The sequence below is a fragment of the Sceloporus occidentalis genome, unplaced genomic scaffold (genome assembly GCF_023333645.1).
Source record: "Sceloporus occidentalis isolate IW3139 unplaced genomic scaffold, rSceOcc1.0.p SCAF_1, whole genome shotgun sequence".
NCBI classification, from domain to species: Eukaryota; Metazoa; Chordata; class Lepidosauria; order Squamata; family Phrynosomatidae; genus Sceloporus; species Sceloporus occidentalis.
Window position 1 is genome coordinate 119,386,152 of NW_028316981.1, and position 24,429 is coordinate 119,410,580.

Below are 24,429 nucleotides of genomic sequence, written 5' to 3' on the forward strand. Positions count from 1 at the left end.
GCCCGGAGGCGGGGGAACGCCTCTCGCTCTCGGGCGGCCAATAGGATCGAGGGTGACGTCACGCGACGCGCCCGAGTGGCCCCGCCAGAGAGGAGGAGGAGGAGGGGGGAACTCCGACGCTGACGTCATTTTCGTGCGCCCCTGTTTGGCTCAGTCAGGAAGAGGCCGCCATGCCGGAGCTGGAAACGGTGCTGGGGAAGCGGGAGCTCCTCTTCGTGAGTAGGGCGGCGAGGGGGCCCCCTGGGAGGGAGAGGCTCCGTTTCCTCGGAGAATACAACTCAGGTCCAGAACACACTGCAGGAATAATCCACTTTGAGGCCGCTTTAACTGCCCTGGCTCAGTGCTAGGGAATCATGGGAGTTGTAGTTTGTTGTGGCAATAGAGCTCTCTCTGACAGAGAAGGCTCAATGTCTCACAGAACTACAGTTCCCAGGATTCCCTTGCCAAGGCAGTTAAGGCGCTCTCAAACCGGATTATTTCTGCAGTGTGTTCTGGACCTCAGAAGTGGGCGTCCTCCATTTTCAGCCTTCTTCTGTCCAGAAGGAATTCCAAAATGTCCTCCATTTTGAGTCTGAATGGATTTAGATGCCAGCCACGTATGAAGGTGAAACGTCAGGAGTAAATCCTTCCAGACCGTGGCCCCAAAAAACCCTATTTCTAGGAGTGTTTGGGGTTTTCTTTAAAATGTAGTAATGTAGAAAAGCAGTCGCCCTGCTTTTCCCGCACCCAAGTATCTGTCAGGTCAGGGCTCCTTTGAGCATGGGCAGAGTGCTGCCCTTTGGACCATTCGAAGGGAAAGCGGTGTTGCTTTGGTGGGTCGGGTGTGGGTAGTGTGGCTATGGCCCCGTCAAGATCCTTTGCTTGGGTGAAAGCAGGGCCCCCCTTTGGGCAGCATGACTAGAGGTCCTCAATGCCAAGGAGGACAAGGCACCACAAAATGGAGGGCATTCAAGGCAAATGGAGGACATGACCAAAGAAAAAGCTAAAAGCACTATTACAAATGTATATTCATGCTTCTTAGTCGTGCTCAAAATGGAGGACATTTTGGAATTCCTCCTGGACAGAAATGTAGGACATGTCCTGGAAAAGAAGGATCTGTCTGGCCACCCTGTGCTGGGGGTCTTGCACTTAAGGACAGGCTGTGCTTGGTCCTAAAGGAGACATTGGTTGATAAGTGAACAGGAGGCAGTTGTGATGTGAGTTCTGAAGTCTCTTGGGAAACCACACCTTGGATGCACAGGAAAGTATCTTGGTGATTGTCTTCAAGGGCCAGCATGGATTGAGTGTTGGACTAGGACACTGGGACACACAGGGCCCAAATCCCAGTTCAGCCATAGGAACCCACTGGGTGACCTTGGGCAAATCACACTCTCTCAGCCTCAGAGGATGGCAATTGCAAACCTCCTCTGAACAAATCTTTCCAAGAAAACCCCATGATAGGTTTGCCTTATGCTTGCCTTAAATCAGAAATTACTTGAAGGCACACAACAACATCTTCCTGCTAAGTGGCAAGGGGCTGGGTGGTGGAACCACAAAGAGACTGCTACTTATCACTGTCTGTACACTGTGCATAACATTGATCACCTAACCATTTCATAGATGAGAGTACTTCATGTATGTTACCTTATGGCCAGGCCATTGAAGGAGATGGAACTACTGATTCTCTGTAGGCTTGGCAGCTTATCAAAGACCTCTTGCCCCTGCCAGCCAGAGACTTGAAGGAGTGGGATGCTGTCACTGTGTCATTGCCCAATTATTTGACAGCAGTTTCAGGCCTCTTTTAAGAATTTTTTTTGATGTTCAGTAATGCTAACAATCTTTTGAACTTAACTGATAACTTTATACCATATTGCAAAGGGATCTTGTAGCACCTTTGAGATGCACCTGAGGAAGTAGGCTCAAGACTGCAAAAGCTCATGCTACTAACTTCTTTCTTTCAGTGAGTCTCAAAGGTGCTACAAGATCCCTTTGCATACTGATCCCTTCATATACTGATTTTCCAGACTAGCGTGGCTAAGGGCCTGAACAGACAGGCCAAAATAAAGCTGTTTCAGGTCACTTTGAAGGTATGCTGTTTTAATGATGCATGCGTCCTAAGAGGTCGGAAGCCATGCCAAAGCCACACTCTAGTCCTAAGGACTGCAGCGTAGCTTTGGCACAGCTTCTGGCCTCTTAAGTTGCATGTATCATTTAAACAGCATGCCTCCAGAGTGACCCGAATCAGCTTTATTTTGGCCTGTCTGTTTTGGCCCTTTGTCTCTAAATGAATTCCATATTGTAGTTACAGTTGGCATTGTAGAGGGTGAGCCAGAAATAATTGCTAAAATCTACCTAGTGAATTTGTAGATGGATTAAGATTTGCACTGGTTACCTTCCAATGTGGACTTGACATTCTTAGCTACTTGCATATTAAGTTATGAATTCTTCCTTTTCACGTGCCTGAATATATTGCAGTCAGTGTGCCAAAAGCTGTGGTCCTTCAGATCTAATGGTGTCTCTTCTCTCTGTTCCCCCACTGCACACATGCAGGAGGAGGAAGATTTACAATATGAGGAGGAGATCTTGCGCAATCCTTTCTCTGTCAAATGCTGGATCCGCTATGTTGAATTCAAGCAGAATGCTCCCAAGCATATACTCAATCTAATCTATGAGAGAGCTCTTAAGGAATTGCCAGGGAGGTAAGTAGTAGCTTCTTTAATTTAGGATGAGATGTTCATAGAATATAGGGATATGGAAAACTTCTACCCTTATCTGGATGCAGCCTTGGGGTTTCCACTTATCCTGGTCAAAGCATACAGGGGAGGATGGGCCCATCCAACAGTGAGAATTTAACTTTTAAACGCCCTACATGGGGACCAAGCATGCAAACAAAAACAGCTGTTCCCTGGAGTTTTCTTCTGAGTAAACACGGATATAACCATGCTGTGCTATCAATTTCAAAATTGGTCAGATCTGGTAATTTGCCCTCCTCACCCCCAGGACACAAGAAGGTTTGGCACCCCTGTGGCAGGACAATGTTTCCTGTTTACTTTTATTGTGAGAAGAAAAAAGATAAAAGGAGAGATAATGCTAACTCCTCCAGAGCTGTTTGGGGAGAATTAACCATGACCTAATTCAGTGATGTCCAAACTCTGGTCCTCCAGGTTTTTGGACTTCAACTCCCAGAAGTCTCAGCCACCTTGGCCAATGGTCTGGCATGCTGGGAGCTGAAGTCCAAAACACCTTGAAGGCCAGAGTTTGGACATTGCTGCGGAGGTGGTCAGCAATTTCTTAGGTAGATACAGTCCCTTGCTGTCCCAGTCATTCTCTTCATAGGTTCCGTTTTTCCAGGAAAATAGCAGAAACATCCATGCATCAGTCCAAGCAGCTTCTCTAGAAAGAACAGCTAGGAACAGCTTGTCAACGTCTTTAAGACAGATGCTAAGAGAGTCATTCTTTCATTGTATTTTACAGCTACAAGCTATGGTATAATTATCTTAAGCAACGGCGGAAGCAGGTGAAGAGTAGGTGTGTAACAGACCCCAGCTACGAAGAAGTGAACAACTGTCATGAGCGTGCTCTAGTCTTCATGCACAAGGTACAGTGGTGTGTGTTAAGCTTAGAGAGGTAGAACAGCTTTGGAGGACCAACAAAGTTATGATGGCCAGTGTTTTGGCTTCTGGTTGTATCTGTATAAAAACATTACATATAATTCTGTGTATAAAATTCTAGATCTTTCTCCCATGGAATTTAAGTAGATGCAGTTCTTCAGAAAAATAGAGATTGTGTGCATATTATAGAGATTATTCAAATGATATATGCACATTCATTCTGCTGTTGTCTGTTGTAATCTTCTTTTGTTGGATGTGAGGTTTGGAAAACCTCTTTGACCTGTGGTTTTGGGGAAAAGGATAGAAGCATAGAATCGTAGAGTTGGAAGAGACCGCAAGGGCCATCCAGTCCAACCCCCTGCCATGCAGGAAATCTAAATCAAAGCATCCCCGACAGATGACCATCCAGTCTTTGTTTGAAGACCTCCAAGGAAGGAGACTCCACTACACTCCGAGGGAGTTTGTTCCACTGTCGGACAGCTCTTACTGTCAGGAAGTTCCTCCTAATGTTGAGATGGAATCTCTTTTCCTGCAGTTTGCATCCATTGTTCCGTGTTCTAGTTTTTGGAGTAGCAGAAAACAAGCTTGCTCCCTCTTCAATATGACATCCCTTCAAATATTTAAACAGGGCTATCATATCACCTCTTAACCTTCTTTTCTCCAGGCTAAACATCCCCAGCTCCCTGAGTCATTCCTCATAGGGCATGGTTTTCAGAACCTTCACCATTTTAGTCGCCCTCCTTTGGAAACGCTCCAGTTTCTCAATGTCCTTTGTGAATTGTGGTGCCCAGAACTGGACACAGTATTCCAGGTGGGGCCTGACCAAAGCAGAATAGAGTGGCATTATTTCTTCCCTTGATCTAGACACTATACTTCTATTGATGCAGCCTAAAATCGCATTGGCCTTGTTAGCTGCCGCATCCACTGTTGACTCATGTTCAACTTGTGGTCTACTTGGACTCCTAGATCCCTTTCATATGTAGTCTCCTTTTGCCAGGTGTCCCCCATCCTATATCTATGCATTTAATTTTTCCGCCCTAAGTGCAGTATCTTACATTTCTCCGTGTTGGATTTCATTTTGTTAGCTTTGGCCCAGTTTTCTAGTCTGTTCAGGTCATTTTGATCCTGTCCTCTGGGGTATTAGTTACTCCTCCTAATTTGGTGTCATCTGCACATTTGATGAGTATGCCCCCAATTTTGTCCTCCAAGCCACTGATAAAGATGTTGAATAGCACTGGGCCCAGGACAGAGCCCTGTGGGACCCCACTGGTCACTTCTCTCCAGGATGAAAAGGAGCCATTGTTGAGCACCCTTTGGGTTCGGCCAGCCAACCAATTACAAATCCATCTAACAGTTACTTTGTCTAGTCCATATTCTACAAGCTTGTTTGCAAGAATATCATGGGGAACTTTGTCAAAGGCCTTACTGAAATCAAGATATACTATATCCACAGCATTCCCTTCATTAACAAGCTGGTAATTTTATCCAAAAAAAGAGATAAGATTTGTCTGGCATGACTTGTTTCTCTGAAATCCGTGTTGACTTTTTGTAATTATGGCATTGCTTTCTAGATGTTCACAGACTCTCTATTTAATGATCTGCTCTAGAATCTTTCCTGTTATTGATGTCAGACTAACTGGACGATAATTGTTTGGATCCTCTTTTTTCCCCTTTTTGAAGATGGCGACAATGTTTGCCCTCCTTCAGTCTGCTGGCACATCTCCTGTTCTCCAGGAGTTCTCAAAGATTATTGCCAATGGTTGCGATGTTATATTTGCCAGCTCTTTTAACACCCTTGGATGTAATTCATCTGATCCTGGAGATTTATATTCATTTAGATTAACCAGATATTCCTGTATTATTTCTTTACTTATTCTGTGTTAAAATTTCCCTATTCTGTCCTTTGCTCCATTATCCTCAGGTTGAGCACCCTTTGCCTTTTCTGAAAAGACTGAAGCAAAAAAGGTGTTGAGTAATTCTGCCTTTTCTCTGTCCCCTGTTAGCATTTTGCCATCTTCTCCACGCAGTAGCCCTACCATTTCCTTCTTCTTCCTTTTGCTGCGGACATATCCAAAAAAGTCCTTTTTGTTGTTCTTAACCTCTCTAGCAAGCCTGAGTTCATTCTGTGCTTTAGCTTTTCTGACTTTACCCCTACACGTGCTCACTATTTGTTTGAATTCCTCTTTGGTGATTTCCCCATTTTTCCATTTCGTATACATGTTCTGTTTAAAATTTAGCTCAGTTGAAAGTTCCTTAGTCATCCATCCTGGTTTCTTGAGACATCTCCCATTTTTCTTCCTCATTGGAACTGTTTGAAATTGTGCCTTCAGTATCTCCCTTTTGAGAAACTCCCATCCGTCTTGAACTCCCTTCTCTTTTAGTATTGCTGACCATGGGATCACCCCCAGTATTTTTTAAAGTTTACTAAAATCAGCTTTCCTAAAGTCTAGAATGCGTGTCTGTCTATGCCTGGCTTCTCCTTTCCACTGTATAACAAACTCCATGAGTGCATGATCACTCCCACCTAAGGATCCCACCACTTGCACTCCATTAACTAGGTCATCCCTGTTGGTTAGGATCAGATCCAAAATAGCTGATCCCCTTGTTGTCTCTTCCACCTTTTGGACAATGAAATTGTCTCCAAAGCAAGTGAGGAATTTTTTAGACCTTGAGGAGCTCAGACCTTTAGCTGAGTTTGACTTCCAGCAGATATCAGGATAGTTGAAGTGACCCATCACTACTACATCTCTCCTTTCTGAGTGTGTGGTCATCTGTTCTAGAAAGACATCATCCAATTCCTCCATCTGACTTGAGGGTCTGTAGTAGACTCCCACAATAACATCCTTGTTGTTTCCCTCCCCTTTAATTTTTATCCAGATGCTCTCCACCTGGCTTCCAGGATTGATGTCATGGATCTCTTCACTGGTGTAAATGTCCCTGACATATAGTCGGCCCTCCTTATACGTGGATTTTCCATGCGCGGATTTGAGCATATGCGCATGGCAAAAGCGGAAGTTGTCTACAACTCTTTCTTTCCCTCCCTCCCTCCTTCCCTACTTACATTTTCCTCACCAGCGCCGTGGAGCCTCCTCTTCGCTGCTGCTGCCGCCACCACCACCTAGGCCTTCTTGCCGCCACGGTTGGGGGAAAAGCTGGGTGGGGGGTTTGGAGGCCAAGAAGCCTCCAGCCTGCCTCCCGGCCCTTGCGTGACAATGGCGGCAGCAAGGAGGCCGAGGACCAGTTCCAGAGGCCTCCTCAGCCTCCTCTCTGCCGCCAGCACCTCCTCACAGGTTCTGGATGACTGGCTTGAGGCCAAGAGGCCTCCAACACCCCCACCCAGCCCTTCTGCGGCGGTAGTGGCAGCGAGGAGGCCGAGGAGCTTCTGGTGCTGCTGCTCTGCTACCTCAGCCCCCTTGCCACCACGGCCAGGGGAAAGGCCGGGGGTTGCTCCTAGAGGACAAGAGGCCTCCAGGAACAGCACCAGCCTTTCCCCCGGCAGTGGCGGTGGCAGCAGAGAGGAGGTGAAGGACCAGCGCCAGAGGCCTCCTCAGCCTCCTCTCCACCACCACCTCCACGGAAAGGCCAGGTGGCCGCCCGGAGGCCTCTTGGCAGCACTATGTGGAGGCGCCGGCGGCGGAGAGGAGGCCGAGGAGGCCTCTGGCGCTGGTCCTCCGTCTCCTCTCCGCCACCTCCACGCAAGGGCCAGGTAGCGGGCTGGTGGCTTCTTGGCCTCCAATAGTCCCACCCGGCCCCTGCGCAGAGGCAACGGTGGCAGAGAGGAGGCTGTGCTGCTCCTCCGCATCCTCTACACCGCCACCACCTCCGCAAAAAGGCCGGGTGCTGCTCCTGGAGGCCCCCCCGGCCTTTCCACGGAGGTGGCGCCAGCAGAGAGGAGGCCAAGGCAGTGGAGGACCAGCGCCAGAGGCCTCATCGCTGCCTCGACCTGCACGCCTCCACCCCTGCTGCCGCGGAAGGGCCATGTGGGGATATTGGAGGCCAAGAGGCCTCCAGGCCACCACCTGGCACTTCCACGGTGGCGGCAGCAGAGGCGTGCAGGTGGTGAGGAGGCCACTGGTGCTGGTCCTCTGCCTCCTCTCTGCTGCCACCTCCACTGCCAGGGGAAAGGCCGGGTGCTGCTCCTGGAGGCTTCTTGGCCTCCAGGAGCAGCACCCGGCCATTCCCCTGGCCGTGGTGGCGAGGAGGCTGAGGCAGTGGAGCAGCAGCACCAGAAACCTCCTTGGCCTCCTTGCCGCCGCCGCCACGGATGGACCGGGTGGGGGTGTTGGAGGCCTCTTGGCCTCCAGCCCGTCACCCGGCCCTTGTGCAGAGGTGCCGGCGGCGGAGAGGAGGCTGAGTAGGCCTCTGGCGCTGGTCCTTGGCCTTCTCTCCGCTGCCACCTCCGCGCAAGGGCAGAGTGGAGGCTTCTTGGCGTCCAAAACCCCCACCCGGCCTTTCCCCTGGCTGTGGAGGGCAAGAAGGCCCAGGTGGCAGCAGCAGTGGCAGCGAAGTGGGGGTTTCGCACTGGCAAGGAAAAGGTAAGGAGGGAGGGAAAGAAAGGGTTGGGGAGGAGAGGGAGTTTTGTCCCCAATAGCAGCGCGCGTGCACACTCGCTGTCATTGGGTACAATGGGACTTGAGCATACGCGGATTTTGGTATATGCGGGGGGGGGGGGGTCCGAATCGCATCCCCTGCGTATACCAAGGGCCGGCTGTATAAGGCTATTCCTCCTCCTTTCCTGTTTGGCCTGTTTCTCTTGAAAAGGTTATACCCCTCTATTTCTACATTCCAATTGTGAGATTCATCCCACCAGGTTTCAGTGAGGCATATTATATCATGTTTTCTTTGTTGTGCTAGGAGTTCAAGTTCATTTTGCTTATTCCCCATGCTCTGTGCATTAGTGTAGAGACATCTAAGACCATGTGTTCCCTTTACTTGCTGCCTGTGCAAGTTCTTTTGCTTCCCACTTTTGGGTCCTTGCACTGTTTGCCTTGTTCCCTCTGTGTCAGTTTGACTATTTTCTCCAGCCCTTTTGCCTTCCAGAATACTGTCTCCCTCCCCCACATAACTCAGTTTAAAGCCCTCCTGATAAAATTTTTGAGACTATTGACAAAAACGTTTTTGTCAACTGTTGTGAAGTGCAACCCATCCCTTGCCTGAAGTCCCTCTTCATGGAACCGCAGCCCATGGTCCAAGAATCCAAACCGTTCTTGGCAGCACCAACTACAGAGCTAGTTATTTACATCTGCTATTTTCTTCTCCCTTCCTGGACAATGCCCTTCAACTGGGAGAAGAGATGAGATGACAACATGTGCATCCATCTCTTTCAACTTCCTACCCAAAGCCTCATAATCCCTTATGATTTTCTGAAGGCTGTGCCTTGCAGTATCATTGGTTCCCACGTGGACCAAAAGGAAGGGGTATTGGTCAGTAGGCTTGACAAGTCTTATCAGCCTCTCTGTCACATCACGGATCTTTGCCCCAGGGAGACAGCACACCTCCCGAGACATCTTGTTAGGCCCACAAACCACTGGTTCAGTACCTCTCAGGAAAGAGTCCCCCACAACCACCACACACCTCCTCCAAGGCTTAGCTGCGGCTGTTCCCTCTGGTGAAACTCTCTTGGTCCCCTGCTCTGTCCCTGAAGTCTGTCCCTGCTGCTGTTCCTCATCATCCTTGATAGTAGAGAGAGATTGAAATCTATTCTGTAGCTGCAAACCTGTCCATATTTTGGAAGCTGTGATAGTTTTGTTATATTACTTTCTTTTAAAAACAAAAATCTGTCTTCAGCCTAAATCTGTGATACTATTACCTGTAGACTACAGTGTGCTCTTCTCAGAAAGAATGTGATGAGGATATTGAAGGCAACTAAAAGAACTAAGGAACATCTTCTTAATCTTTTATTTAGGATGTTGTGGTTTTCTGAGGGCACAATTCAAAGTGCTGTTTATGACATGTATAGCCATATATGACCTGTAAAGCCATCTAAAAAAAATCACATCTTCCTATACAAACCTGACAGAGTCTTATTTATCATTGGAGACAGCTTTCTCTTGGTCCTGCTACCATTACAGACCGTTTGAGGTCTCAGAAGAAAGATTTCTCAGTGGCTGCTCCCAGACTTGGAGTTCCCACCCACAGAAGACTGGGTTAATGCCCCACTGCTCTTCTTTCACAAGCAGAATTTTTTAAAAAAAGAATTAAAGAGGCTTTTAATGTTGTGCTGTACTTTTAACTTTATTATTGTGTTTTTAGATGACAACATGCACTTCCTGATCAAGCAAGGGTGTTGTTACATTCTGATTGTCCTGTGTATTCTTAGATGCCTCGGATATGGCTCAATTACTGCCAGTTTCTCATGGACCAATGTCGGATAACTCGTACACGCAGGACCTTTGACCGGGCACTCCGGGCTCTGCCAATTACACAGCATCATCGTATTTGGCCACTTTACCTGAAATTTGTGCGCCTGTATCCATTACCTGAAACAGCTGTACGAGTCTATCGCAGGTACTTGAAGGTATGGGGCCATCCTTGTTTGACGAAACTTGTCTGGTTTGGGAATTTCCATGACTGTGTTGTTTAAATACACTCCCACAGGCTGTGTGTGTGGTGATTGAGAAAACATTCCAAGTTTTCCGTTCTTTTAGGTCATGTTGTTGTAGAGTCAAATATATTCTGGTTTATAATGTGATTGACATTCTTACTGGACTATTGTATTTGACTTGGATACACAAAGGTGTTGGAAGATCTTCAGGTGGTGAAGAGGATGCAGGAAGATCAGAAGGGAACAAATTCTTATATTGAGACAGAACATTTGACTCACTTAGCTTCTGACAAAAAAAAATGATAGGATTGCAAATCAAAGTCTCTTCTCACAGGGAAAGTGTTGAACAAAAGTCTATTTGACACCTCCCTAATTCAATTCAAAGAGTTTATCTTGGATAGTAATGTACATTTAACATTTCTTTTATTTAAAGTTGAGGTTATATTATATGTTTATGTACCGTAAGTAGATTTGTGAGGGCTTTATCATCAAAAGTGACCTGGAACTTTATTGCTATTTATTATTATGTATTATTTATATGTATTATGCTGTTATTTCTTAGATTGTACGCCATGGGGAGGTTTACTCTTATCTATTTTATTGTTTGTATGTACAGTACTGTACAAATCTACAGCACTATATAAATAAAGCATAATAATAATAATAATAATAATTTAAAATCGATAAAATGAAATAATACTTCTTGTGATGAAACGAACACTGTGTTTCAGTTGTATGCTAGGATTCACAGATTAGTTTTATCATTCCTGATTTGAATTGCACCAACGGTATCCCATAGTTTTAGTTATGTCTTTTTCTTTCTCTGTGTGCATGTGCTTTAATTTAAGAAAATTGGGATGAAGTACAATGGAGTTCCTGAAGTTTTAGTAGTTTTTCAAAGGAGATCATTCTTGAATTGGGGAGGCTTGCAGACGTACATGAAGAACGTCATCTTCTGTAATTCCCTTTTATCTACAGATGTTAAAGATAGCAAGTTCATCGAAGCTGTGAATCATACGGCCCTCCAGATATAGGACTGCAAATCCTAACAGCTCTTGTCAGAATAGCTAGTAGCGATGAATGCTGTGAGTTGCAGTCCAACAACATCCAAATGGTGCATAATTCTCACCCATGCCTTAAAGAGAGGAGAGATTAAAATAATATTTTTCTGTATAAATAGTTCCCATTTTGTAAACTGGGATTAAATATTGGTTCTAAGTTCCATAACTTTGGCTGAATGCACCACTCTGTGGAAAAATGGCTACTGTAAATCTGCAGTTGGCTGTCACATCTGTTGTCATTCTTTTCAGAAATATTTCAGTTGGTATAAATCTGTTTATGGTTGAACTCAAAACATGACAGATTAGCTTTCCCAACAATACTTAATTCACTTTAATTACTGACTCACTGTGGATGGTTGGCTTTGAGGGCTATGAGAGAAACAGGTTAATGCTTGGAACCTGCTCACATTTTTTTTTTCATTTTTTCTTCTTAAAATAGTCAGGATACAAGTGGAGCTCATAGTATTTTGTAAGGAAGGAAGTGAGGATATGGTTTGGAAGCCAGTGCTTCTACATCTTATTTCTGAAACACTTTTGGCATTAGACATGCATAAAAGCTGGGAGTAGTTGAGAGCTAAGACTATTGAGTTTGGTTTCTCCCCTTGTCCTTGATCTGTTATGGTTTGTTGGCAAAATATAAATTTTTCTTCCAGAGAATAGCTATAGTCTGTTTGATCTATCAATCTGTATATGCAAAGGAACACAAAGTATTTTATATACAGTTGCCCCTCCACATATTGGGGGACCCTTACAAAAGTGGGAAAACTGAAAATATCCTTACCCTCCCCCAAAACCATATTTAGCACATACATAAAAAGTACTGTACAGTGGCCATCAGTATCTGCTGAGGTTTGGTTCCAGGACTCCACATTTCATGCAGCCTCGTCTTCCTTCTTCCCTGAGCCATGTGGGCCAGTCTCTGTGTGGCTCAAGCCAGGAGGTGTTTGCTAGGTTATTTTTGGACAATAGGCTCTCTTGCATCCCTTCTCCACCAGCACAGGCTCCTTGGAAAACCATCCAGCACAATTGCACAAGATTGGGCTTCTGAGGGAAGTGGGTGAAAGAGCAGATCATGAAAAAGTAATGCAGGAAACTCAACCTGGCTTGAGCCACTTATCTTTTTCTTTCCTTCCGTCATTTCAGTGTTATTACATTGGTCTTAACTATCACATTGCTTAGAGTTCTAATGCTTATATGCATTTACATTGTAGTTGAGTCCAGAAAATGCTGAGGAATATATTGAGTATCTGCGCTCCATTGACCGCCTAGATGAGGCTGCTGTCCGCCTTGCTGCCATTGTGAATGATGAACGTTTTGTTTCCAAGGAGGGAAAATCCAATTATCAGGTGAGGCTCCTTATATTACCAATCACTTTTGCTCAGCAAAAGCCTATGGAGAATCTCGCCTTTCCTCCATCTAAGGAGCTCTTCTGTGATATCTATATTTCCTGCATCTCAGTGGTCTCTAGTGCTCTCTGACACTTGATGTACTCCTTTGCAGCTATGGCATGAGCTCTGTGACCTCATCTCACAGAATCCAGATAAGGTGAAATCTCTCAATGTAGGGGCCATCATCCGCGGTGGTTTGACTCGTTTCACTGACCAGCTGGGCAAGCTGTGGTGTTCCTTGGCAGACTACTATATCCGCAGTGGGCATTTTGAGAAGGTAGGTATCTGTATCAAGAAGTTTTCATTGTGTCTCTTGGACATGGTTGATGGCAGAACTCACTAGAAAAATCATAAAGATACATATTGCGTTATGCAGCATTCAAATGCTTGAACAATTAGTTTCTTTGAATTCCTGTTCCATCTGGTCAGACCAAGAACAGGGTGTCATTGGGGGAGGGAGGGCAAAATAATCTACACAGAAAGGGAAATGGTAAAAACCTGGAATGTTGCTGAAAAAAATTAAAAAACAATCTAATGAACTAAGAGAAGAGGTCAAAGAAGGGGCTTAAAGTCTGGTAGCAGTGGAGACTACTGCAAGGGAAGAAGATAGAAAAAATCCACCTGGGTGAAAGTCAGATAATGCTATCTTTTATATTATAGGTTATTTTTAAAAGTTAAATTATTTCTCTCCTTCCTTTTTATCTATTTAATTCCAAGCAGATCACCCTGTTAGTCTCTTGCAGCTAGTTCAGTAAAAAAATTGTCCATCAGAGATGTTCAGGGAGGCTCACAAGACGTAAAGAAACAAAATGAACATCTGTTGTAGGAATCCTAATATATTTCCATGCCTGCTTCCACTGAAGCACTTTAAATTGAACTTTTTTTCCCTATATTGCAGACCGAGTGTTTTCTCAGTCAGGCTTGTCTGGTCTTCTTCAGCACTGTTTCAGAGGATAAGCAAAAAAGAAAAGAAAAAAATGAGGGATCAGCTTGGATGCCCATCAACATCTATGTCTTCTTTTGATAGCAAACAGTGCTTCAGCTGAATATGTTTCCTCACCAACAAAAGAGACTGTCACTGGAGTAGGGAAATAGATCCTTTCCTGGTGTAGTGAGAATCAGGATGCCCTCAGTCTGCTTATGCCTTTTTAGAACAGCAGCTTGAACAAACTTTATCCAGTGCCCTGCAGAGAAGCTGTCTCTATGCTCTATGAGGTTTAATAGGGAAGAATCATAGTGCTTTCTGATATGACTGTGTGGGTAAAGACATTTTAATTTCTTTATGGGATGCCTGGTAAATTTTAAGAAAATTCTGGGTTTTTATCTGGTGCTGAGATCATCAGATACCCCTTTGCAAGCTGAAGCAGTGGCAATGGGCTCTTCATCCTGTCTTAGGCTCGTGATGTGTATGAAGAAGCTATTCAGACAGTGATGACAGTGCGGGATTTCACTCAAGTTTTCGACAGCTATGCCCAGTTTGAGGAGAGTATGATTGCAGCAAAGATGGAGACCACATCAGAGATGGGGCGTGAGGAGGAAGGTAAGAGTGGATGAAAGCTGGTGCTACTTCTTCCCTTTAGTAGGAGAAGCAGGTCTTGCCCACACTGCATTGGGGGCAGGGAGCATGTGCCAGAGATGCTGAAATGCCTGGAGCTGTCCACATGCCTCACTAACTCTGCATTATGGTGGATGTTTCTCCATATGGTGCCATCATTGAGAGAGCTAGTCTCTCCTGTCCCCCATGAATATTCTGGCTCTGCATGTAACAATTCCTCATCCCCTTCTTCCTAGTTAGATGCATGTTCGCTGAGAGTCACCAGAATATATCAGTAAGCAAGTAGATGCTGCCTTTCTACCCATTCTCATTCCCGCTCCTTTTTTTGCCTCCATGGAAAAACAGATGATGTTGACCTGGAACTGCGACTGGCACGCTTTGAGCAGCTGATCACACGCCGGCCTCTGCTTCTCAACAGTGTCCTTCTGCGCCAAAATCCTCACAATGTCCATGAGTGGCACAAGCGAGTGAAGCTGTATGAAGGAAAGCCTCGAGAGGTAAGAGAACAAGTGAACAGCCAGTTCTAGGCTTTAGGGAGGCAGAGTTACATCATCCTCAGAGCAACCAAGGTCGCGGTATACTACCATTTTAAGGTGCTTAATACAGTATGAAAGTGAATAGTGAATTTCACTTTTTGGTGTTGTTCTGAGCCCTGTCACTGAGCTAGGAACTGGAGTCAACCATCTATAACCAGGCCAGTGGGGGTAATTGGCTCATCTGTGTAAAAGGAACAGAGAGGGAAATGGGAAGTAGCTGTACTGGGTATTATTTTCCAAGTCCTGTAACCTCAAGGTGTCTGAAAGTTTTTATCTGCTCATAGAAACTGAGAGGCTGTCTTAGGATGCTTGTTCACAGGAGTGTTGATGACTGGGTACCCATATTTACCCAAGGAAACTGTTAGCCTGAAAATTGGCCAGCCATGTCATGATGAACCTCTTCTCCCTATCTATTGCTGTTTTGTGATCCACCCCTGGGGAGAGAGTCTACAAAGAAGCAGGCTGGAAGAAAGAAATGAGTGTATGGAGAGACACCTCTTACTACCAGTCTGCTATGCTTCACAGCAAAGCCCGCTGAGTGGTGCAGGAGGAAAGAAGAGAATGAAATTTACAATCCTAATTCATCTTTCCTATCCTCTGCCTTCTCCTTTCAGATAATCAACACGTACACAGAAGCGGTGCAGACAGTTGACCCATTTAAAGCCACTGGAAAGACACACACGCTGTGGGTTTCTTTTGCCAAGTTCTATGAGGTCAATGGACAGATAGAAGATGTGAGTGATTAACTGGGGTGGCTGCCTCACCCTTTTCTTCAGTGTCTTAGCTGCTGTCGACATTCACAAAAGAAAGGGTGTGATTCTGAGTTGTAAATGTCCCTTAATAGGGTTGTTGGGGCTCTGGAATGGGGACTGGTTCTTGGTGATGTAACATTGCTCAACCAACAGAGGGCATCACCTAACGTGTTACCTAGCCCAAATAAAAGAAAAACTACAGCAGGTGGGGAGAAGACTTCTCTGGACCATCTTTCCCTCTAACTTTGCCTGCCTTACTTGTCCCAGGCCAGAACCATCTTTGAAAAAGCCACCAAGGTAAACTACAAGCAAGTGGATGAACTTGCCAGTGTGTGGTGTGAATATGGTGAAATGGAATTGCGACACGAGAACTACGACCAAGCACTGCGCATCCTACGGGTGAATAAAACAGTGAACAGTAGAAAGACCAGAGGGTCTGATAATAAAGCAGGAGAATTCATTTAGGCTCTTCATAGGGTTAGGGATATGATTCTATTTATTTATGGTTGGAGAACAAATGGCATTTTTAATTAGGGCATTGGAGTCTCTATTCTGTCCATTTCTTCCTGGGGAGAGTAGAATCTAGTAACTGATTCACGAAGATGGGGAACAACATATTCATTGCTGTACAGGCAAAAGGACACATTGTAATTACAGTATATACTTTCTATACATCGAGAAATGTATGCCCAAAATTGACCCAAAATCCTGGGCCGACTTCTACTGTATATGGGTCAATATGGTAATGCTGATGATGGAAGCTCATTCAGTGACAAATACGCATATCCCTTCCTCCCCACTTTCCCTCTGTGCCTGGGAATAGGCTACTGGAAGCAAAGAGAGTGCAGAGTGATTTTTATTTCTATGAGAGCAACAGCTAATCCAGTTACACGCGCGTGTGCGCGCGCCTTCCTCTCCATTTTCCCTAGTCCAGCATGCATACGTGCGTGCACACACACACTTTCTCAGCCTCCCTGCCTTAGCTTCTTTTATGTTTGGCTCTCCCCCAACTGATTCTTCACCCCCCACCACCTCCTCACCTTCTGTGAGAAGGCAAGCCAGCAGCTGCAGACAGCTGTGGACAGGCCAGCAATAAAGAGCTTCCATTCTGGGAAGAGTCTACTGTAAAACTAGGCATCTTGGCGGGATTGAAGGAGGAGAGGGTGCCTGTGACTGTTTACCCCACTCCAAGGAAAAAATGGCTGCAACCAAAAAATGGTTGCTTCTTTGCTGAGGCAGAGAAATGGCCTCTGTCCACTGCCGTGGAAATGCTGAAAAGCCATCATGGATGTGAGGAGCCTCAAAGTTTTACCCTCGACTTAACCACAGGTCATACCAAAATCCATAATTTTAGTCCCAAAACTTGCCCTTGACTTATAGTCGAGTATATACAGTACAAAAATGCAGAAGCCAGAATTTTTTCTATTCAGGATAAACAAAGCTGTCTGGTCTCCTCTCTGTTGACAGACAAAGATGGCTATCCACAAGGGTTGTGTGTGTTTTGAGTGAGCCTGATTCTTAATCATCACTGTATACTACTTCTTGCACTTTTACCAGCATCAATTTGTCTCTTGTCTCTACAGAAAGCCACAGCCATCCCAGCTAAGAAAGCAGAGTATTTTGATTCCTCTGAACCTGTGCAGAACCGTGTTTACAAGTCCCTCAAAGTATGGTCCATGTTGGCTGACTTGGAAGAAAGTCTGGGCACTTTCAAAGTAAGTATGGCCTTTCTTTATATCCATTCTTCCTGCTGAGGCTATGGGAAGGCCAGTACTACCATCATCTCTCGTCACATTTCCAGCCCACCTTGTCCTGACAGTAAAAAATATTCAGTTTGAACTCTGTCATTATTATTGCACTACTTCTATCTGGTTTCATTATTATTCAATAATATTTAATCTCTTTCTGTTTGTAACTGTCTGGCAACTATGAGACAGAGTGAATCCTGGGCAATAAAGGGAGAATAAGAGTCAACATCTGGAAATTAGATTAAAGACATATTAGAAATCTGTTCCCACTTTAGCATGGAACAGGGTTAACTATTGGGAGAAGCTGCTATCAAAGGAAATGACTTTTTGCTACTTAAGGACTCACAAGACTGGAAAGAGTCTTTTAAGAGATGCTTCAGCCAGGCACAGATGAAGTGATTTTGCGCTTAATATTGTTTCTGTTTAGTGCAGAGTCAAAGCTTAGATGTTACACAGACCTCTCAATTTGCTAATTACTCTTAGACATGCAGCTCCTCTGAGACATCTAGAATGAGAGAGACCCATATGTCCTTGCCATGTTTAAGTCATTCTAGAAACATTGCCTCACCCCCCTTCCCTTTTTCAGACCTTTGTTTTTTGAGATAATCTGATGATGAAGCACTGGGGCCACAGCAAAGCTGCTGTAGTGAAACTATCTGCTTCTTTCACAGAGTGGCTGAAGAAGGGTAGTAGGGCACAGAGAACTGGTTTCCATTTCCCCTTGTATGCCTAATTTTTTCAAGCTATTTCATGAAGCCCATTCCTTTGGGCCATCACTCTGTCTCTGCCCCTTGTCCTATTTGCATTAATTGCTTCTAAATGTTCCCACAATCTAACCAGGAGCTGTTAGGCTCCCACTGCCCCTTTTGTCTGTGATACAAACTTCGAGAGCAACCCCCATTAACCAATTATGGGTCGCAGTTATGAAAAGACAGCCTCTGATAACAGCAGGAACTCAAATACATTATGAGTTTTTTCCTCCCTACTGACACCTCACCCTTTCTTTGGAGAGAGGGAAATGACCAGGGGTCTTAGGCGTTGCCTGTAACTCTGATGTTGTAGTGCTCCACCCTAGTATTGAAGCTTATTTTGTGTTATCTTACCTAGTCCACTAAAGCTGTGTATGACCGCATTCTGGATCTCCGCATTGCCACCCCCCAAATCATCATCAACTATGGCCTCTTTCTGGAGGAGCACAACTACTTTGAGGAGAGCTTCAAGGTGAGTTGGCTCTGTCCCTCTGCTCCCCATGGCACCTTGGATAATAGAGCTTTGCCTGGTTTGGGGATGCTGGTGCTGCAAAGGAAAATACTTTTGTCCCCAAATAGCTAATGTATGATTGGCACTGTAACTTAGGTAACAGAGGAGAACTATTCACCCTGGACAAAGTAGCAAGTAATTCCATTTCAGATTACATGACAAAATGGCTGAGTGAAACAGAACTGATGGGGGAAGTATACCTGATTTATAGCCTACAGTTTATAACCAAAGTACTGGAAACTGATTATGCAAGTAACTTTTGGAAAAGGTACAGTGAGGAGAATAGGGGCCCAAAGTTATGTGACAGAGCACACACTTTGCATACAAAAGGGTCCTGGTATCTATGATGAGAATGCCTCTTCAGTAGTAAGGCTAAAAAGAGGACCTCTCTGTCCTGGAAATCTTGGGTGGCTGTTAGAAGCAGATGTTATGGTGATTTGATTTATTGTGGCAGTTTTATATGAACATGTGAGAAATGGCAGGACTTTCTGTGACAAAGCTTCAGATTCCAGCATCCATTCTTTCTGGCAGGCATATGAGAGAGGCATTTCACTCTTCAAGTGGCCAAATGTGTATGACATATGGAACACCTACCTAACAAAATTCATCGACCGTTATGGTGGCAAGAAGTTGGAGCGTGCTCGGGACCTCTTTGAACAGGCGCTGGATGGCTGTCCCCAGAAATACGCTAAAAGTATGTGATACCATAAACAGTGGGGAGAAGTTAATCCATCCCAGTCAAAGTGGATGGATGCTGATGGGTGGCCAATAAAGCTTAGCCCTGTGACAATGCAGCCAGAATTATATCCTTTCTTGAACAATTTCCTCTAGTAGGTGGTCAGAGGAGAACTGTGTCGGTGAACTGTCCACCTTGTGGCCTGATAAAATGCTTGTCCCTCAGGAGCTATAAGCTAGGAATACCTCTCCTTCTCTGTCATTGCTGGAGAGCAATGTGGTCAGAGTAACTTTCCCTGGGGGCAGGGCTTGTTTATATCTTTTTCTCTGTTACTGTGGTGTCCTGTATGTAACTCTGGACCTGTAAAAGCCACAAAGGACAGACCAAAGAGTCTCTGTGTGGAGTAGTTACCCAGAGATGAAAGGGAATGTAATTTGACTTGCATTTCCTATCTCTTCACAGCTATCTATCTGTTGTATGCCAAGCTGGAGGAAGAATACGGCTTGGCCCGCCATGCTATGGCAGTGTATGAGCGAGCCACTCAGGCTGTGCAGCCTTCAGAGCAGTATGACATGTACAACATCTACATCAAGAGAGCAGCTGAAATCTATGGCGTCACACACACACGTAGCATCTATGAGAAGGCAATTGAGGTTAGGTTTTTTTTATACCCAAATAGTACTGATTGCAGGTCAGATTACCCACCGCAGTTTACAGGAATTGGTCCCATAGTGGTTGAATAGATGGAAAAGGGTAGGTGGTTAGAAGCCAGTGCGCCTCTGGGACCCATTGTGAGCTGCAGCAGCTCCAAAGAATGTGTTGAGAGGATGGGAGGAAGAAAAAGAACTGAAAGTGTCCAGAAGACTAGTATTAACTCCCAGGCAAAGCAAGGCATAAAAGGGATTTTGTTTTGTTTTTTAAAATTTTTAAAGGAGGATTGCTGCATCTTTGAAAAACAAAAATTTTCATTTGGGGCACTTCTTTCCTAACTGTGTGCATGGGTGGGTGTCTAGGAGAAACCCATGCATTCTAATATGACATTTGAGCCACATGAGCCCTGGTGGCGTAGTGGTTTAATGCCAGTACTACAGCTACTCACTCACAAACCACAAAGTGGTGAGTTCAGTCCCAGCCAGGGGCACAGCCTGGCATTCTTCCAAGGTCACTAAAATGAGTACCCAGCTTGTTGGGGACAATTAGCTTACAGTTGTGAACCACTTAGAGACTGCCTAGTGTGATATGAAGTGGTGTATAAATGAAGCTGCTATTGATACCCACCTTGCTGTAAAAACTTTCTGAAACAGATGCAGCAAACTTTTACGTAAGAATTGTCCTTGGCTATTGTTGATACTATAACCGTTAAGTCTTTATGAAATGTTTTTGTATTATATAATTGGACCAACTGTCAATTTACACGAACAAATCAGTCCCCCAACCTTTTAGGGGAATCACTTTTTACACAATATAGATTGTGTCATAATTAATATAAATACTGAATATAAAGTGAGATATCATATAACTCCTTCCGGAGATACTTTGACAGTAGATAGTCAATTATATTTGTTATACCCATATATGTAAACGTTTTATTATTTTGTACTGGCCATATGCCATAATAAATTATTTTGATGCCCACCCTGCCTTACAACATGAGAGAAGGGATATCCTTTCTGTGATCAACACTAATCACTCTGGGGGAATTGTGCCATGTATTCTTATCTAACACAGTTCCAAGTGTTGGATGTTATTTGATAAAGCCCTGTAAATCTTGAGGCTATCTTCTCCTTTGAACAGTGCCTTGGAGCTCTTCTCTGGCCTCCATGCAGTGATGAGGCAGGTGGCTGCCACAGGAAGAGTTTCTTCTATTGTGGCAATCCCCCACTCTTCCTTGCTTTGACCAGTCTCCCCCAGGGGTTAACTTTGTTGCTCACTTGGGTTTCTTTTGTCACTCAAGACCTTATCAGTTTCGGAGGACTTCTTAAAATGATGTGCACTGGTTTTGTTCTGCTGGGGGATGCATTCTTACTGCTTCTGTGTGTCTGACTCGTTTTATCTGTAGCTGTTGGTTATTGGGTGTTCTCTGTTCTGGTCGTAGAAATGGATGGGGTATAGTTTTTTAAAAAGGACACATTTTCCTGCAGGTGTTGTCAGATGAACATGCCCGGGAGATGTGCCTGCGCTTTGCTGACATGGAGTGCAAACTGGGTGAAATAGATCGGGCTCGGGCCATCTATTCTTACTGTTCGCAGATGTGCGATCCCCGTGTAAGTGACCTATTCCAAGTATCAGAGAACTAGTTAAAACACCTGTCTGCACAACCAGGGAAGGAAGAAGAAATAGACTTGTTCTTTTCTTTGAGGCCAAGTTAGAAATGCTAGCTTCCTATTCACTTCAGCTATTGATTGGCAACAGTACTATTGTTGCAAAGAATTGATAATTTTATGTATGTTTTGGGATAGAGACTTAAAAGGGTGGATGTTGCTACTTAGTTGCCTGTTGCCCAATGACTGGCCAGACATGATGTAGAGAATATGTAGCACAGCAGTAACTGACTCTACATTTCTGCATTCAGACCCATTTTCTCTGTATTGTTTAATACATAAGAAAGCTGAAAGGCAACTGAAATGGAAAGGATAGGTTTTGTTCAAGCAGTCACTGCTATTGCCCCAATTGCTCCCTAAACCCAGACCTTTTTCTTCTCTCCAGACCACTGCCAATTTCTGGCAGACATGGAAAGAATTTGAGATCCGGCATGGAAATGAGGACACTATCCGGGAGATGCTGCGCATCAAACGAAGTGTGCAGGCTACCTACAATACACAAGTCAACTTCATGGCCTCCCAAATGCTTAAAGTTTACAGCAATGCCACTGGCACAGGTAAGATATACAGTAAGAGCCCCTGGCAGAGGGGAGTCTGCTGTATCTCCTGTTGTAACCTCTTCTGCCCCTTGCTCTGCTTCTCTTTTGCTTTTAGTGTCTGACTTGGCACCTGGACAGAGTGGCATGGATGACATGAAACTCTTAGAGCAGCGGGCAGAGCAGCTGGCAGCTGAAGCAGAGAGAGATCAGCCCCGAACTAAGGAGAAGATCCTGTTTGTCAGGTAAGTAGTGGTGTAGGCAAGACTTGACTCCCATCCAACATGTCATACCTTCAGGGGCCATCAGGCAAAAAAAGGGGGGGCAGGGACAAAGCCAATTTCTCAGTATTTGGTTAAGTGTAAGCAAGAACAGCCCAATAACTGTCATTTTAAGTAGGCTTTAAGATAAATCAAATAGGACAAAATGGGAATGATGGTTCCTATGACAAATCTGACTTCCAGATGTACTTAATGTGAACTGAACACTTATGTGTAAGTTTACATGTGTTAGATATATATATTTCTGACTACAGGTTTTAAGATGTTTTTCTAGAGTTTGCACCCACTGCATCAGTGCTGAAGTTGTCCTAGGGATAGGCTGAAAAATGAGATTACCGTATTTTGTAAAAATAATGAGTTTGTCCATCCTGTTTATCAAATCTGTGCGTGTGTGCACTTGTAACTTCAAGCTGGATAGGTAGGGGGGGATATCAGTTAAGAATGGAACTGAAATATTAACAATGATTCTCAAGGCAGGATTGTTTCTTACATAACTAATATTCAAGTGGTGTCCACTCAGTGAGACTAAAGCAGGCATTTAGTGCTGTGCTGGATTCTTCTTCCCTTGGTATTCTCAACTGGGAGCTGGATGTAAGAGTATAGCAGTGGCCAAGAGATGGCATGTAAGGGAAGAATCTAGGAAATAAGTATGTTACTTTCATTTCCCTCGAACCTTACTTTTATTTCCATGGTCTGTTGGCACGTGTAACGCGGTTATTATAGTTGTTTGTTGTGTACCTTCAAGTCATTCCCTTTTATGGCGATCCTTGGCACGATTTCTTCAAAGGAAGGTTGCCATTGCCCACCCCTGAAGCTCGAGAGCATGTGAGTTGGCCAAGGTCACCCTGTGGGTTTACATGGCTGAGCAGGGAATTGAACCCTTGTCTCTAGAGTTGTAGTCCAACACTCAAACTATGTCACACTGGCTCCTGTATCAATTATGGTCACTCAGATGGCTGTCATTGTGGTGTTATTGTTCCAATATCCAGCACAGCTTGGAGTCATTATGATTTTGAGTTAAATTCTGAAGTAGCAAAGAGTATTATAAAGGTGGAGTGGTATCTTGATTTTCTTAATAGTGAAGGCCATGTGTGTAAATTTTCTTTAAAATGATTCTATACCTGAGGAGGGAACTATCATGACATACCTGTTTTCTTTATAATAATATAGTAATAATTTGTTTTATTTATATACCGCTGTTCCAAAGATCATAGCGGTGAACAGCAAGTAAGCTAATTAGCAAGTAAGCTAATTTGCCCCCAACAGTCTGGGTACTCATTTTAGCGACCTCAGAAGGATGCAAGCCTGAGTCGAGCTTGGGCTCTTTTGCTGGTCTTGAACTCGCAACCTTGTGGTTTTGAGTGAATGGCTGCAGTACAGGCATTTAACCACTGCGCCACCAGGGCTCCTTTGTGTCTTTGTGAGACACTAGTTTCCCTTTCATTATTTTTAGGAGTGATGCTTCCCGCAGTGAGTTGGCTGAACTCTCCAAACAAGCCAACCCTGATGAGATAGACATTGACTTGGACGATGAAGATGAGAGTGAGGACAATGAGCCTGATGGTAAGAGAGGACAACTATATGACTTAATCCTTTTTCTCTTTGTCCTCCATATTAACTCTCATTTCTGCTCTTACAGAGGTACAGCTGGAGCAGCAAAGTGTCCCTTCTGCTGTGTTTGGAGGTCTTAAGGACGACTGAACTGTTTTCAATGAGAGCAGACTATATTCTCTGCATAAACCTGGCTGTAGTGCAAGCCGCTACTTTCTTGTGATTTCCTAAGCTACTGCTCTAGTCTGTCCATAACTTTTATTTATAAAATAATTTTGTCAGATGGTTGTTGTAGTTTTTTATGATGAAACATGAGAAGTAACATCAACTGCTGTATTCTGCATAAGCAAACTTAATTGCCACCTCTCAGTGGGAACCTCAGGAAGATTGTTTTAAGAATAAAGGGGACAGAAAGAGAGGCTAGATCTGTAGCTATTTCTAAGATGAGAAGATTGCTTTATAAATAGAAATTCTCAAAATGCATTAAATATCATTTAGCCATGATGAAATACCATAATCAAGTATACTTAACTATTTGTTTTATGGGTATAAATTAAGATTACGGAGCCTGAGACAGCTTTTATCCTCTTTCTGTGCACACTATAACTCCCACCATCCATATCCAACATG

The 24,429-nt window shown here is 44.4% G+C and overlaps 1 protein-coding gene across 2 annotated transcripts; it reads left to right on the plus strand.

Moving 5' to 3' along the window:
* Positions 1-145: 145 nt before the first annotated feature.
* XAB2 (XPA binding protein 2) lies at positions 146-24,084 on the plus strand. Of its 2 annotated transcripts, XM_089533411.1 has the most exons (19): positions 146-215; positions 2,530-2,678; positions 3,454-3,577; positions 9,910-10,107; positions 12,407-12,541; positions 12,696-12,860; positions 13,979-14,123; positions 14,484-14,635; positions 15,289-15,408; positions 15,694-15,825; positions 17,010-17,141; positions 18,282-18,395; positions 18,966-19,128; positions 19,573-19,763; positions 21,252-21,374; positions 21,817-21,988; positions 22,086-22,212; positions 23,702-23,811; positions 23,888-24,084. In XM_089533411.1, the coding sequence occupies exons 1-19, from the start codon at positions 171-173 to the stop codon at positions 23,947-23,949; spliced, it is 2,559 nt and encodes an 852-aa protein (XP_089389537.1). In that variant the 5' UTR covers positions 146-170; the 3' UTR covers positions 23,950-24,084. The 2 variants fall into 2 exon arrangements, with proteins under 2 accessions (XP_089389537.1, XP_089389527.1); XM_089533401.1 differs by having other exon boundaries at positions 23,702-24,084.
* Positions 24,085-24,429: the final 345 nt, after the last annotated feature.

Coding starts and splice junctions, on each gene's coding strand:
- XAB2 (XM_089533401.1), top strand. CDS start 171: ATGCCGGAGCTGGAAACGGTGCTGGGGAAGCGGGAGCTCCTCTTC. Junction 12,542..12,695: donor AGGGAAAATCCAATTATCAG/GTGAGGCTCCTT, acceptor ACTCCTTTGCAG/CTATGGCATGAGCTCTGTGA. Junction 14,124..14,483: donor GATGGGGCGTGAGGAGGAAG/GTAAGAGTGGAT, acceptor ATGGAAAAACAG/ATGATGTTGACCTGGAACTG.